Source organism: Sebastes fasciatus, chromosome 14, assembly GCF_043250625.1.
Source record: "Sebastes fasciatus isolate fSebFas1 chromosome 14, fSebFas1.pri, whole genome shotgun sequence".
NCBI classification, from domain to species: Eukaryota; Metazoa; Chordata; class Actinopteri; order Perciformes; family Sebastidae; genus Sebastes; species Sebastes fasciatus.
Genome location: NC_133808.1, coordinates 30,622,010 through 30,636,631, shown reverse-complemented (window position 1 = coordinate 30,636,631; position 14,622 = coordinate 30,622,010). Strand labels below are relative to the sequence as shown.

At 37.3% G+C, this 14,622-nt stretch overlaps 1 protein-coding gene across 1 annotated transcript in view; it reads right to left on the bottom strand.

Moving 5' to 3' along the window:
• Positions 1 to 14,622, bottom strand: part of xpo4 (exportin 4) — a 61,814-nt gene that overhangs the window by 9,158 nt on the left and 38,034 nt on the right. Inside the window, exons 9-13 of the mRNA XM_074657863.1 lie at positions 6,990 to 7,164; positions 5,734 to 5,910; positions 4,674 to 4,816; positions 4,237 to 4,382; positions 1,817 to 1,994 (exon numbers count right to left, since the gene is read on the bottom strand). Coding sequence (XP_074513964.1) covers positions 1,817 to 1,994; positions 4,237 to 4,382; positions 4,674 to 4,816; positions 5,734 to 5,910; positions 6,990 to 7,164 — 819 coding nt within the window. The remainder of the gene's footprint in view (positions 1 to 1,816; positions 1,995 to 4,236; positions 4,383 to 4,673; positions 4,817 to 5,733; positions 5,911 to 6,989; positions 7,165 to 14,622) is intronic.

Here is a 14,622-nt window from a genome sequence, read left to right as displayed (position 1 = left end):
GACGCTGTGTCGTGAAAGCCTCTCAGCGTTGAGATCGCCCTTCTGTCGTCACTGATGTCCTGACGTTGTTGAATCAGAAATGGAGGAAATAAATCTTGTATGTGTCTGTGGTCACCCAGAGCGACGATAACACATCATATCTGTACAGAGACGGGACCAAACTCTGTGTAGAAACCACAGACTGTCTATGGTAGAAACAACAATATCTCTAGATGACTTTATGTTGAGTGTTGATGGAGCAGCTGCATAGCCTGGCACTGATCCAACCAAACTCCATTCAGAAAAAGAGCATTTTAAAAGTTGTTTGCTTGTCGTCCTGCAGACAGACCTGACAAAGCATGAATTCAGACTTTTTACAAATCAACATCATTATGTCGTTATTTCGGCATCATTTTAATTTGTTTATTGCAATTAAATCACAGCACAATCTGTTTATTTTGGGTTCATACCGCAGTAGCGACGTGTGGCTTGATAGATACAGTCAGTGCGATGGCGCTGTATGTGACTACGGCTCGCCGCCGGGTGATGTTATGAACCCTGACACCACAGCGTTTGGTTTTCTGACATATCTGGGACTTCCACAACATGTACAAAGCAGCAACAGTGGTTATTTCTTTCATTTCGCAGCGCGTCTAGAGAATAAACACAAATGATGACCGGCGGTCCAACTAAAGCAAGGTGAAAATTCGCTTCGCTCTTGGTGTGAATGCGACATCAGACGGTCTTATTAGGAGAGGAAGCTCAGGTTCGGGAGTCTGAAGGACTCACCTCCATGTTAATGTGACAGTGAGCCCGTGTTACAGCAGCGACAGCTTTATTAAGCCGTGTTTTATCATGTGTTTGTGTCCTCGAGGGAGTTTAAAAAAAACACATTAAAGCAGAACCACAACGAGAGGCTCTTTGTTTCTGTGTTTTACAGGCTGCACATTCAGATGGTGTTTGGGTGTGAATGTGAAGGGACTAAACCACCTTTAGCTTTATGGGACAATAACTGTGACAACACTTAGAGGTCCGACCGGCCCTCGGACGGAGAGAGGAAGTCTATTCTGGGAGGCTTTTATGGAGGTCTGCCTGGTAAAATGAGACGTACTGTCACAACATCCCGAGGACCGCCGGACACAAAGACGTGTCATCTCGACAATCTATCTGACGGCAGTCTGGTCCTTGAGTCAGCTTTAGTGTCTCAAATACATTTCAAACATACCAGATGCTTTACTTTACATTCCTCAAACCTGAGACTTCACAGTTCACCCACAGTATAACAGATTTTTTCTTAAATAGTTTGGAGATTCAAACGGTCGACCTTCCAGTTCTCAATGCCAGTCAGTAACTTCTCAGTAATCTCAGTCCCTACGACGCCTTCAAACCCAACGAAGGACAAACACTTCGCTTACAAGCTCATGAACTCTTGGTGGCAAGAAAAAACACCTAACAGCCAGAAACTGTAGAAACAAGAAGGTCTGCTTTCTGTCCCCAGATTCAAAACTATAAATATAGAGAAGCAGAGTTCAGTTTTTATCAGGGCTGTCAATCGATTCTAATAGTTAATCGCGATTAATTTAAAAGAAGGCTTTCGAAATTTGGTGTTTCTACAGAACATTAAATATTTGCAAATCAATTTGGTTCTAATTGCCAAAACGTGATGTAGTTTATAATAATGTTATATTTAATAGTCACTTCTCGCTGACAAAACACAGAGCACATCTTATGAATGAAGACATTCCTATTATTCAGCAGCATCCAAGCCAAGTGAACGCTAAACAAAACAAGGAAGTCAAAACGTTAAATCAACAGGTGACTCCAACAGAAACGGTACCTGATGACGGAGTCTGTGCGGTTGCAGCCCGGTATGGACGAGGCCTTCTCCCCCGGCGACCCGAGGATCTGCAGCGTCGTGTTGATGTCCACTTCTGTCGAGTGTTTGATGGAGAACTCCATCACCTCTGAGGGGATCAACGGGGTTTCACCCTGAGGGTCGTCGGCTAATAAATACCCTGAAGGACGCACAGACAGATGCAGATGTTATCGTCTTAGCTCCCAGGACTAATATTCCTACTAACCATCTCTAAAGTTCGTAATGAACTGGGGAAAAGGGCGTTTAAGTAAGCTGCTCCCGCTGCTTGGAATCATTTAAAAAAATACCTAAAAATGCATTTAAAGTGACTCTAAATGATGTGGAATGATTTACACATCTGGCTGTAGAGGTTTTGAATGTCTTTTGATGTCTTATAATTCTGTTAATTTTGTTCTTTGTTTTCATTTTAAATTGTTATATGTTTGTTTTTATTTGTGCTGATGCCTGTCTTGATCAAGACATTCTTGAAAAAACGAGTTTTAATCTCAATGAGTCTTTTATTTCTGGTTAAATAAAATAAAAAAAGATGACAGAGGTTTCTCTAAAACATTTAACAAAAATGTGTGCATCAAAGAGAACTGGAACGATTCACAGAAAATTAATCTGCAACTATTTTCATAATCAAAAGTCATGTTTAAAGCAAAAATGCACAAAATTTTCTGTTTCCACCTTTTTGTTTTTAAATATTTGTTTGTTTTGTTATTCTTCTATGACAGTAAATTGAATATCGTTGAGTTTTGTTTCTGAAAAACATCTGAATTCATCAACTTGGTCTCTGGCAAACTGTGACGGTGTGTGGGATTTCTCTCTATTTCAGACATTTTATAGATCAAATAATTAATCAATTAATTAATTAAGAAAATAATCATCTTATTAATTGATAATGAAAATAATCGTTAGTTGCAGCTTTAGTATCAGAATAAAATATTAAAACATTATTTTCTCTATCACATTTCTCAGTAGCAGGGTGTAAAGTCTGTGCCAGTTTTAATGTTTAATTGTACTGCACCATATCTCCTGAACATTAAAAAATATATAATAATAAACCTTCCCTTCCTTCCCCTAAATGGTTAAGTTAATGGCGAGGAATCTGCGGCGCTGCTTTGCGCGGCTTTAATGATGCCGCTCCAGACAATAAACCCACAGAACTGGGTGGAGTTCTTCTGTCTAGTTCACAAATAAAGTCGGTTAAGTGGAATAAACTGAGCTGGAAAAGTCATTTCTGAAGACTATAAAAATCTTCTAGTGTATTAAAACATCACAAAGCCTTCAGTACTGTGTGTGAGTGTTTGATTGTAAATCATGTGAAGCCTTCGTAGAAACTGAACCTTCTAACACTGGCTAGTAATTCAACCTTAGTGAGGTTGCACAACATTTATTAAAAGATCTAAAAGTTAAACACAGTACTGTACCTCTAAATATGTATTCATACATATATGTTGGCCCCTGTTATATTTAGCTGCATCTAGTTTAAATTTATGTTTAGAAATATTTATATCTTTTTTTTCCGCAAGAGGAGTGTTTAAATTTTATTTCTATTTTTCAAAATAACTGATAATTTATCCTTTTACTGTAAATATTCTTGTTCTTGTATGTTTGTGTATACATTCTAAAATCAGCTATTTAATTTAAATATTTAATAAAATATTGTACTTTGCTACTTATACACAATAAGCAAATTTTGATAAATCTTTTTGAAATGTTGCAAAAAAAAAAAGCGAATTAGGCGCGTTTCCATCAAGGTGTTTGGAGCGAATAAACTCTGGTACAGTGTACTTTAGTCAGAAGTTGGTGCTACAGGCTACACATGGCTGTAATCCGCCAGTAAACATGTTAGAAGAAGAAGCAGAAGTTGTGAACCGGAAACAAAACAAGTCGGCTGTCTGGAAACGAAGACAATATAAATATATATCTGAGAAGACGCCGACAGCAGAAACAGCTCATCAGTTGTGTGAGTTAAATGTTCGCTACGTCAGAATTTATTCAGTAAAGGTGTTTCCATATCTCATTTAGCGCATCAACTCTTTTTTCGACAAAGATTACAAAAACACCTCAAGCGAGCGTAAAAACTTGTTTGCGCAATTGAGGAAGTTTTATCGAATTTTGATGTTTCCAACTTCTCTAATGCGATACTTCAAAATACGTTAATGGAAACAGCTAATGAGACACATCTAATCCAGGTAGTGACTGTGATTTTATAAACAATAAAATCCTGAGTGTAAACACAAGTGTGCAGTCAGAAACATCAACAAACAAACAATTATGTCTTCCTCAAAAACGCCCCCCCGACTCTTCTTGTGTCAATCCAGATAATCCCAAAATGTTCCTTTTTTCAAATATAAAGACACAAAGAAACACAAGTTTAATGTCGTGCTGCTGACCTGAGACCAGTATGATCCAGTGGATGTCCTCATAGAGGTCGTCCAGGACTTTGCGGTCCATTGATCCGGGGTCAGATGTGGCCATGAGGTGCTGCTGGGTCCTCTGGAGTTGACCGTGCAGCCGATTCACCCGGTCCTCCAGCAGGCTGTGAGACGACGAAACCAATGTTAACGTGGGAAACACAAACACAGATTCTGCTTCCTTTTGAACTCCAAGATCATAATAAATATCTAATGAATTTATAATAATGCAAACGGACCAAAAGGTCAATCTTACGGAGAGAAAAATCAAAGATCTTGTGAAAACTGGGTAAACAACATGTACTTTCATAATAAAGATACAAAAAAAGTGAACTTTATACAAGAATTTAATAAAAATCTAGAAGAGTCTGATGAAGAGGATGTGAAGAACTACTAAGTTTTTAAACGTGTCGTACGTTGTGAGCAGGGGGATACAGTGGTCAGCGGCCACCCGTCCCAGCATGCCGATGCTGGACAGCTGGTCAGAGAACAGCTCTCTGTCGTCTTCCTGCAGCTCGTTGATCTCTTCGTCTTCGTGAGACGTGATGCCGTTCACTGACTAGAAGGTGAGCGAGGTTCAGGGTGTCAGGGATGGCAAAGAGAGAAAGTGTGAAGTTACATGTGTCAGGAGGTGAATATTACGGAAGCCGTGAGAGGCAACACTGATCTAAATTGTTTTCCCTTCTGTGTTTATGACTTAAGAACAGGTGGAAAAAGTTCCTTCATTTTTTGTTTCATCTGTAAAACAGGTGGAAAAAAGTTCTGTTTGTTGTTGAAATACTCATTTCGGCCACAAGAAGCTGAAGTGCACCACTACCTTATGTTCTAAATAGGACTAAAAATATTCATGTTTTCCCGAACGGCAGATTACCGCCAATTAAAATACATTTCTAGCCAAAAGAAAAATATGACAGTAATGTAACATAACTTGCTAACACACAATATACTGTTTGTACCTTGTTGTGTTTATAGTGCATGGTAGAAATTAAAACTCACCTGGAAGAAAACAGGAAGCAAACACTTCACAAATTATCCTGACAAAATAAAAAAAAAAAAAATCACCTTGCAAAAACTACTTTTAAAATCTTTTTTCACAAGTGAAAAAGAAAAAAAAGGAACTTCTAAAGATTAAACTGCAAAACCTTTTTCCACCTTTTCTTGAGTCATGAACACAGGAGAGAAAACTATTTAGATCAGCCTCTCAGGGCTTCCATAGAATATTGATCATATTGATGAGCAAATCTGAAAATACACTTTATAATCAATTATATCTACATGTAAATTAAAACAACAAAATAGAGAATGTCTAAATATCTTCTATTAGACATGAGCAGATCCAGTATTAAAAGGCTGAAATTCACTTCTGTTCTTTTAACACCTTTACCCAAATCTTTAGGGTCAACTTGTTGAGCTGACTTGTCTTCCCTCAGTGAAACACACTGTATTGTTTATTATTATTATTAATAACAGTCTCACCAGGTTGCGGGTGCCATCAGGAGCAGCCAAGTGACACTGGATGTACGAGTTGAAGACCTGGATCGCCGGCTGGATGAAGCAGCCGCGAGGAAAATGCTCCTCGTCCTGGACGAGCGTCAACCACGACTCCAGCAGCTTGTCGTAGGCCTCCATGTAAACCATGTCGTCTTTATCCAGCTGAGAGAAGAGAGCAAAACAATGTCCACAATTTTCATTATGAGACTCTTCACTTCTCTGGGTTCTATCGACTTTAATGACCCAGTGACAAAGTATACATATATTATACATATAGCATCATTTTACATTAAAGAGCAATGGTCCAAAACAGATGATGTACCACATATAGCAGATCAGGGCGAGGCCTTTTTTTTTTTATCACTTAAACTCATGCATTTGCCGTATATCGCCTTTTTTATGTAATATTATTATGTAGTAAATAAACATCAAGTTCTGACGAGATGATTAACAGGATAGGACAGCAGAAAAAAACACATCTCTGCTGCACAAAGTCGTGCTTATTTTTTAAAGGGGACATATCGTGCTCATTTCAAGGTTCGTACTTTTATTTTGGGTTTCTACTAGAACATGTTTACATGCTTTAATGTTCAAAAAACATATTATTTTTCTCATACTGTCTGTTTGAATATACCTGTATTTACTCTCTGTTTGAAAAGCTCCGTTTTATCGCATTTCGACAGAATGGCAACAGAATTGCGTTGCTAGGAAACAGTTTGGGTCCATGTTTACTCCCTGTCAGCTGATGACATTCACATACACTGCAACAGGAAATAAACTGGAACACATTTAGTAGGTTTACGTTTAAAACTGTGAAATATTGTAGATTTGTGACATCACAAATGGACAGAAATCCTAACAGCTTGTTTCAAATGCACAGTTTCTGAATACGGGCTTTGTGTATTTCTCCATGGATTGAGTGTTTTGATACTTTCACAGTATTTATATATCACTTAATCCTGCTTTATAATATAAAAGACATGAAAATCTATTTTTTTTTTTTACAATATGGGACCTTTAAGATAATCAATTTTTTGTCGATTATTAGATAACTTTACTTCTTTAAGACTGTAAATAAAGATAAAAATCCTGAATGCTGTTAATCACTTGTAGTCAATATATTTCAGACGATTTCGGCCCTCAAACCTTCGAAACGTTGCATAAAGTGAGCGACAGTATGCAGGATTTTTTATGTGACTGTAATTCAGTGAAGATGATCAGATGAAGGCGTTACTACTCACCACCTCCTCTAGGGCGGCGCTGCGTCCAAAGGAGCAGGTGAGCAGCGTGAGGCAGTTGATGAAGGAGGTGAAGAGCTCGCTGGGCAGCGCCGTTAAAGTACTTCGGGGGAACATGGTGATCAGATTGGAGATGATGTTGGAGATGCCCACCGCCTCCGAATCCTCGATCTCAATTCTGGAGACACAGATAATAAAATGTAAATATAAAGATCTACGTTCTTTATGTGATAATCTTCTTTATAAATAAATTAAATGATTAATGCTGTTAGTAGAATCAGAACAGCCTGTACTGTAGTTAGTTAGTTAAACAGTGACGACGCCGCTGGCATCACGCTCAGCGGTACAAATCAATTTCCTTCTCCTGACAGAAAAGGTTAAACTGCTTCTTTTTCCACTTTCGGTTCCAACCCGTGCTTTGGCCCGAGGGAAGGACAGTTTCCACTCTCCAGGGTGAGGCTGAGGCTAAACTGGGGTCACTTTCCAGTTTACACACTGGTGACTGAGGTTTGGACGCGGGCATGAAAATTGATCCTTAACCAAAACCCGTGGGCAACTTGACCCCTGAGCAGTTTTCCACAGCTGCATCTGAGGTTATTTTCATGGTATTTCTGCCTCATAGTACTGTACACAGAGTACACGATGACAGAAAGAATGACTGTAATTACACTACTAGTTTTAAAGAGAGACTTTTATCATCACATCGGACCATGAAGCATGAAGTGACATGTGCGGACACGCTAAAATCATATTTGGCTGCATGCTGTTTAATTTTGAAACCAGATATAAAAGTGGTTTGTAATCTGAATTGAACACCATCTGGACAAATCTAACCACAGCGGCTGTACGATCAATGTGCAGAGCCACGTTTTAAAAACAATTCAAGTTAAGAGTAAAGAGCATTTAATCAGGTGTCAAATATATAAATATATCAACAGTGTGAACAGCACAAATCACATGGAGTCAGATCAGGGTTTCAGCCAGCGTATTTGCATGCTTGGCATCTTAACGTTATAGCTGTGAGCGTAGCTGTAGCAGTGTGTGTACGGTTTATTTGTCTGTGAATAAATGCTACAACTCCTCAAGACCAGAGCCTAATTCCCGTGTTGCCACCGGCTGATTAAAGTGAAGGGGGTTCGCCCCTAACATCGGCCCAGGCTCACCTTAAGGTGGGCTGACCTTTAAGGTGGTCCAGCTGTTCTATATTTAGTGACAAGCTGCTCTCCTCCGACTGATCTTTTCATTTCTGATTTGGGTCACTTTCACATGTGGTCAAATAAAAAAATCAGATAAAAATGTCGGATGCAACGGCATCAAGTATGGGAGAAAATAAGAGAAAAGATCCATGAATTTTTGCAATGCAACCTCAGTCATTCATGTGACTTTTACGTCACTCTTGATCGATATTCATCACAATTCTGCACTGACCCCCCCGACTGACTTTACTGTCTTTCAGAGGCTGTAGCAGGTTCAGGTTTAGAGCTAGTGGAGATACAGATATCATATGAAACTATAAAAAAACCTAAGGAATACAATGGTAAAGACCTGCATCTCAAATTAATCTACAGGTTCCAGCTTTCAGATGATGTACACCACTTCTATGTGACATCTACTGTTGACCTGCTATCTCCCCCTAAAGACCCCCTGTACCCCCCTTAAAAAAAAGACTAAAACGGGTATATTGTGGGTCTCAGAGGGTTAATAGAGTAATAGAGTCCGCAAAACTGAGTTTCTCCAAAAAAGAATCACACAGAAGCACCACTTTAAATCTGGTGTTTGCCAGAGATGTGCTCATAAGTTTCTTGGGAATAAGTCATTCAGCATTAAAAAAAGCATAAAAAACAACTAATTGACTAAAGAAATCTTAGTCGATCATCATCATCATCATCATCATCATCATCATCATCATCCATAGAGATAAGAGTCCTTAAGAAAGATTTAACTTATTGCTGCCTGATTAACAATCTCAAAAATGAATTCTCTGAATTTTTCCTATAAGATGCAACAGATGATAGTGTTACACACCACATGACAAAGCTGTGAGCAGGCAGAGGGGGCAGAAATGAAAACAAATGTCAAGATTAAATGTATGAAAGAGACGCAAAAGGAACAAGATGGGGGGGAAAAAAGCTCCGGATGAACAATAAAACTCAGAATCAAGAGAACCAGACTGGAAAGTCTTGGGATTGATCCAAGAATGTGTTTCTAATTGAAAACATACTTTACAAGTAATGTGTCCAAATAGTTGCAGTACTGCAGGAAAACACCACAGATGTATACAATCACCTAAAAACATCACACATTATCAAATAATTAAGCTATCAAGCCTAAAAAAAAACTACTGGAAAAATGGCAATATCATTAGTATTTATTATTTATTTATTATAAAACAAAAATAACTAAAAGTTGTCACAGAAAGCCCCGATGTCGACTGTGAGTGAGAACTCACATTTTACTGATATTACTGATATTTGAGAGAGTTAAAATATCGGAGTGATATTTATGTTTTTACATAAATACATAAAATAAAAAAAAAACATTTTTGATACAGATCCCTAAAATTATTTTTTAAAAGAATTGTAACCAAGATATAACTGAGCGGGAAGTTTTAAAGTAAACTTGTCAGTCCACTCTGTTGGACAAACTTTTGAAGTTTGAAGACCTCAAACAAGCTTTATTCATTTTTTAATTTATTTATTTATTTACTTTTTGCATTTATTTAACAACATTTGACAGCCTACTCATTTGCATAATGAGGCAGAAATGCAAAAAGAAATGTATAAAGAAAAGAAGACAGAAATAAATGAGTTTGGGGAAATAAATAAGGGGTGAAATGCAAAGGGAAAGTCATGCAAAAATAAATAAATAAATGCAAAAATACAAAAATTAAAAAAGAAATAAATGTAAAAAGAAAAAAAGGGGAAAATTCAACAGAAAAGTGAATGAATAAGGGAATTAATACAAAGATAAATAAATAAAGAAGCAAATCAAAACAAATATCAATTTATGTCACATTTTATCAATTAATTAATGGCAACATTTATTTTAGCTACATTTAATGACAATTATTTATTGAGTCATTTATTTATTTATTCATTAATTTTTGATTATGGCAGATTCCTTCCTTAATACTTATACGATGTATATACTGCAAACGTGTTTTTTTTTTTTTCAGGGTTTCCTTCATTTATGCTCAGTTAAGAAGATGAAAGTAAATATGCCATCTCAAAGGGAAATCCTCCAAAACAACACCCCCAGTTAGGTTTTCTGCTTATTTTTGTTTTGATTTGCTGCAGCAAAAAAAAAGAAGAAGAAAAAAAAGCCAAATCCTGAATGTGTGTGAGCGGACACACCTTTCCACCGACAGTCCAAGGGGAACATTGTGTGAGAGAGGCCTAGCTAACCCCTATCAGATGGAGTTAAATTGCCAGCAGAACTGTTCAATCATTGCAGATCGGCCATCCCTCTCTCCGCATGGTTTTCCGATGAGGCAATTGGAAAAAAGCTCCAAGAATAGGTGATTACAGACGGAGCAGGAGAGGAGGGAAGAGAGAGGGAGTGAGCGAGCGAGAGAGAGAGCCTGTGAGAGAGAAGAGAGGGAGAGAGACCCCGACTCACTGGATCACGTGGTCCAACAACAAGCTGCTCATTCAAGTGTGTCTCTCAGTTATTTATACATGTGAGTGTGGCCCCTTAATTCAGATCAGAACCACTTTGACTACAGAAACACCCACAAACCAACATAAAATACCCCTTCTGTACTCAGTGGCTCCAGATAATCAGCCCCTTAAGTTCCCATGAACTCCACTAGTTCTGTTACAAACCCTCTACTATACTATAACTTTTATTAACAGTTACAAAGTGCTTAGACGACGGCCACAACGTGATTAGTACTGAACCTCTCTGTAGGGCTGTCAGAGTTAACGTGATAATAACACGTTAACGCAAATTTGTTTTAACGCCACTAATTTAATTTTTAAAGCTAGAGTGAAGCTACTGGTATCATATGAAACTACAAAACCTGATGAATCCATCGGTACCAACCATGTCATACTAACTTGTAGAGAAGGAGGTTAAATAACGCTCCAAACTTACGCTAAATTTTGGCGAGGAAAAACTGGCATGGCCATTTTCAAAGGGGTCCCTTGACCTCTGACCTCCAGATATGTGAATGTAAATGGGTTCTATGGGTACCCACGAGTCTCCCCTTTACAGACATGCCCACTTTATGATAATCACATGCAGTTTGGGGCAAGTCATAGTCAAGTCAGCACACTGACACACTGACAGCTGTTGTTGCCTGTTGGGCTGCAGTTTGCCATGTTATGATGTGAGCATATTGTTTTATGCTAAATGCAGTACCTGTGAGGGTTTCTGGATCAATATCTGTCATTGTTTTGTGTTGTTAATTGTTTTCCGATAATAAATATATACATATATAGCATTAAGCAGCATATGTGTCCACTCCCATGTTGATAAGAGTATTAAATACTTGACAAATCTCCCTTTAAGGTACATTTTGAACTGATAAAAATGTGTGATTAATTGTGATTAACTATGGACAATCCTGCAATTAATCCCGACTAAATATTTGAATTGACTGACAGCCCTAGTTTCTGCATGACAGCAACAAGTAACAGACACTAATACAAACATTACTGTAATTAATCCATCTTCATAAAGGTTATAATGAACAGTTTTTGTTTAAATGAATCAAAAGTGTTGATTCAACTGTTCGATGTCTGAACTGCATATGTCTGTAAAACAAGAAAAGATAGAACTTGATTTATCCTGAGGGAAATTGTTGTGTAGCAGTTGCAAAGTATAAAGTAGGAACAAATGCAGATATAATATATATAAAATATTTGCCTACTCCCATGTTGATAAGAGTATTACATACTTCTGTAAGGTACATTTTGAACAGATGAGAAATGTGCAATTAATTGCGATTAACTATGGACAATCATGCGATTAATCAAAATGTGAATCGATTGACAGCCCTAGTTTGTAGCACAGTTGGCACTGAATGTCTGTTCACATTCGTGCTCTTGTTCACTTATTCTTTGAACAGACAGCTACTAATTTAATTTAAAATGTTGCCAATGTTTAACTATTTAATTTAGACAAAGTCTGTGTGTTCTGACAACATTTAACATTTGAGAAATTTAGCTCTCAAGGTATTGTAAGGTATCAAAAAAGTATTGTTTTGATATCTATACCCGAACTCAGGTATGTATACAGTAAATTCACTCTAGTGCATGCACAGAGTGCCAGTTTAAAGAGACGTTTTAAAGAGCACAGAGAGGCTGCAGAGTAGTTAAAATGTTGAGTTGTTCCATTTTTTTTTTTTTAGGGGGCAAAATGTGTGTGTTGGCAAAATAGGTCAAATCCATTTCAGGCTTTATGACTGAACAGTAAAACCTTAAATTGTATTCTAAGAGCGACTGTAAGCCAGCGGAGGGATAATAAAATGGGGCTAATGTGTTCTCTTATTGTTAAAAAAAATTTGTGCAGCTGCATTTTGGACCAACTTCTTTTTTTTTAATGAGAGCAGAATGTAATTATAACAGTCGAGGCAGGTTGAAATAAAGGCCTGAATAACTTTCTGAAGGTCAGCGGGGATGGAAATCTAAAATTATTTCTCATCAACATCCACTGAAGAAGAAGGTCTTATCCTCATTGAGAAGGAAAAAATGACGAGACTTCCAATATTTAATTTCCTCAAACGCGGCAAGCGTCGTTAGGACTGACAAAGTCAGGGAGATAAAGTCGAGTATCATCGGCGTAAAAATGAAACCATATAGTTGTGAAACACGTTGAAGCAATGTGAACAATATACGTCTTTTGATTTCTAATATTTTTTTAACTTCTTAAAAGGAAATCAGGAATCTTTCATATTCAGCAGGAAATGTCTTTTAGAAGTGTCGAGAATTAATGTGTGGAATATAAATTTCATCTAGCCTTCTAAACTGTATTTCAACATTAGTTTCTTAAGTTGTGGATGAAAGTAGGGTTGGGCGATATGACGGTAGAAATGTGTCCATCGGTAGAGATTTGGCAATTTCCACCGCGGCAGCAATTCTTGCGTGATCTTGTGATTCGCGTGTGATCTCGCAAATCCAGCTGCCTCGCAAGGTGACGTGATTTGGGCAAACATGGAGGAGGAGAGTGAAGTTGTACATGCAGAGCAGGAGGAGGAGGAGGCATCCCAACCAACCCAAGATGAGGAAGAACTCTGGTGACATGATTACCAGAGACTTGCACACTGTAGTTTATTTTGTTTTGTCAGTTTTTTTAAATGAAAGGTGAGGGAATAATCTCAGAAAGATCGAATTTTTGACTTTTTTATTTACTTATAGCCTAATAACTATATATTTATAGTTATATTTTGCATATACGAAAAAATAACAACTAGTCAATATGATTAAGATAAATATGTAATAAATTTTTTAAGATATATTAAGTTATTAATTGGTATTCTTGATCGATAATGAATTTATATTTTGATAAGGATAATTATATAATTAATTTATATTTTTATATGACAGAGATAAAAGGTAATAATTATTATATTTGGACAAGTTTAGGAAAATTAATTACTGTATATACTGTACTGTAAATGTTTAGCTCAATAAGGAAGCTGGTTAATTATCAATGAATGATTTATGGAGAAGAGGTGGGATTAAATATGTTTGTACTTCTTCTCACTCCTTTTGGAATATGTAAACCATGGCATCAAGTGTTGACAATTTCTTTTGCTTATGCTTTTCATTGTATGTAAATAATTACTATTTTCTGGCTGTCCACTTGTTTGTATGATTATTCTTTGTTTTTTTTTATTATTTATTATTTATTTACATGTTTGAGGAGGCATAGTAACGATAACTCCTCATTTAAACTTCCTCGTCCGAGGCGGTGCTCTCAAAGTGAGCGACAGAAATAAATATACCCCCAACCTTAAAGTTCAAACTGTGCCTATGAGGACGACTACAATAGTTTTGGTACTCTTAAAACACACCCACACTCAGTATTTACCAGTGTTTGAGTGGTTGCTAGTGATGATTTTTTCCTCTCTGGTTGAATAAACAGTGTCTCTGTGAGAAGAATAAAGGCATAATTTGATCCGGTTATAGGAGGAAACTAGGAAAACATAAGTTCCTGGTTAAATCTTATTTGTTACTGTACTGGAAGACACGCTCGTCCCTCTCCAGCCAGTTTCCCATAGAGTGTACAGAGGCTAGAATCAGAGGCCATTAAAAACACAGACTCAACAAGCAATTACTTCCTGTAAATAAAGAACAGTATGAGTCACACTGCTGCTGACGTCGGCCTCCATCACTTGTTGAGTCTCTGAATTTAAGGAACATGAAATCCTTGAGATACTGGAGGGAGATAAACAGCTACCGAGACTGTAGCCAAGGTAATAGAACAGTAAATGTGCTTACTGATCCTGCTCTTGGAAAGCAGCTGAAATGGACAGCTCAGGTTTTATAGAAAAGCGTTAAATCTAGATGTACAAAAGGCAGAGAGGCAGCCTTTATCACACAATATTATCACACCTGTTATTTTAGAAATGTAGTCCAAGTTCTGTCCTTTGACTTCATGTGATTTTTATTTCCCAATCCATGCCTGCACA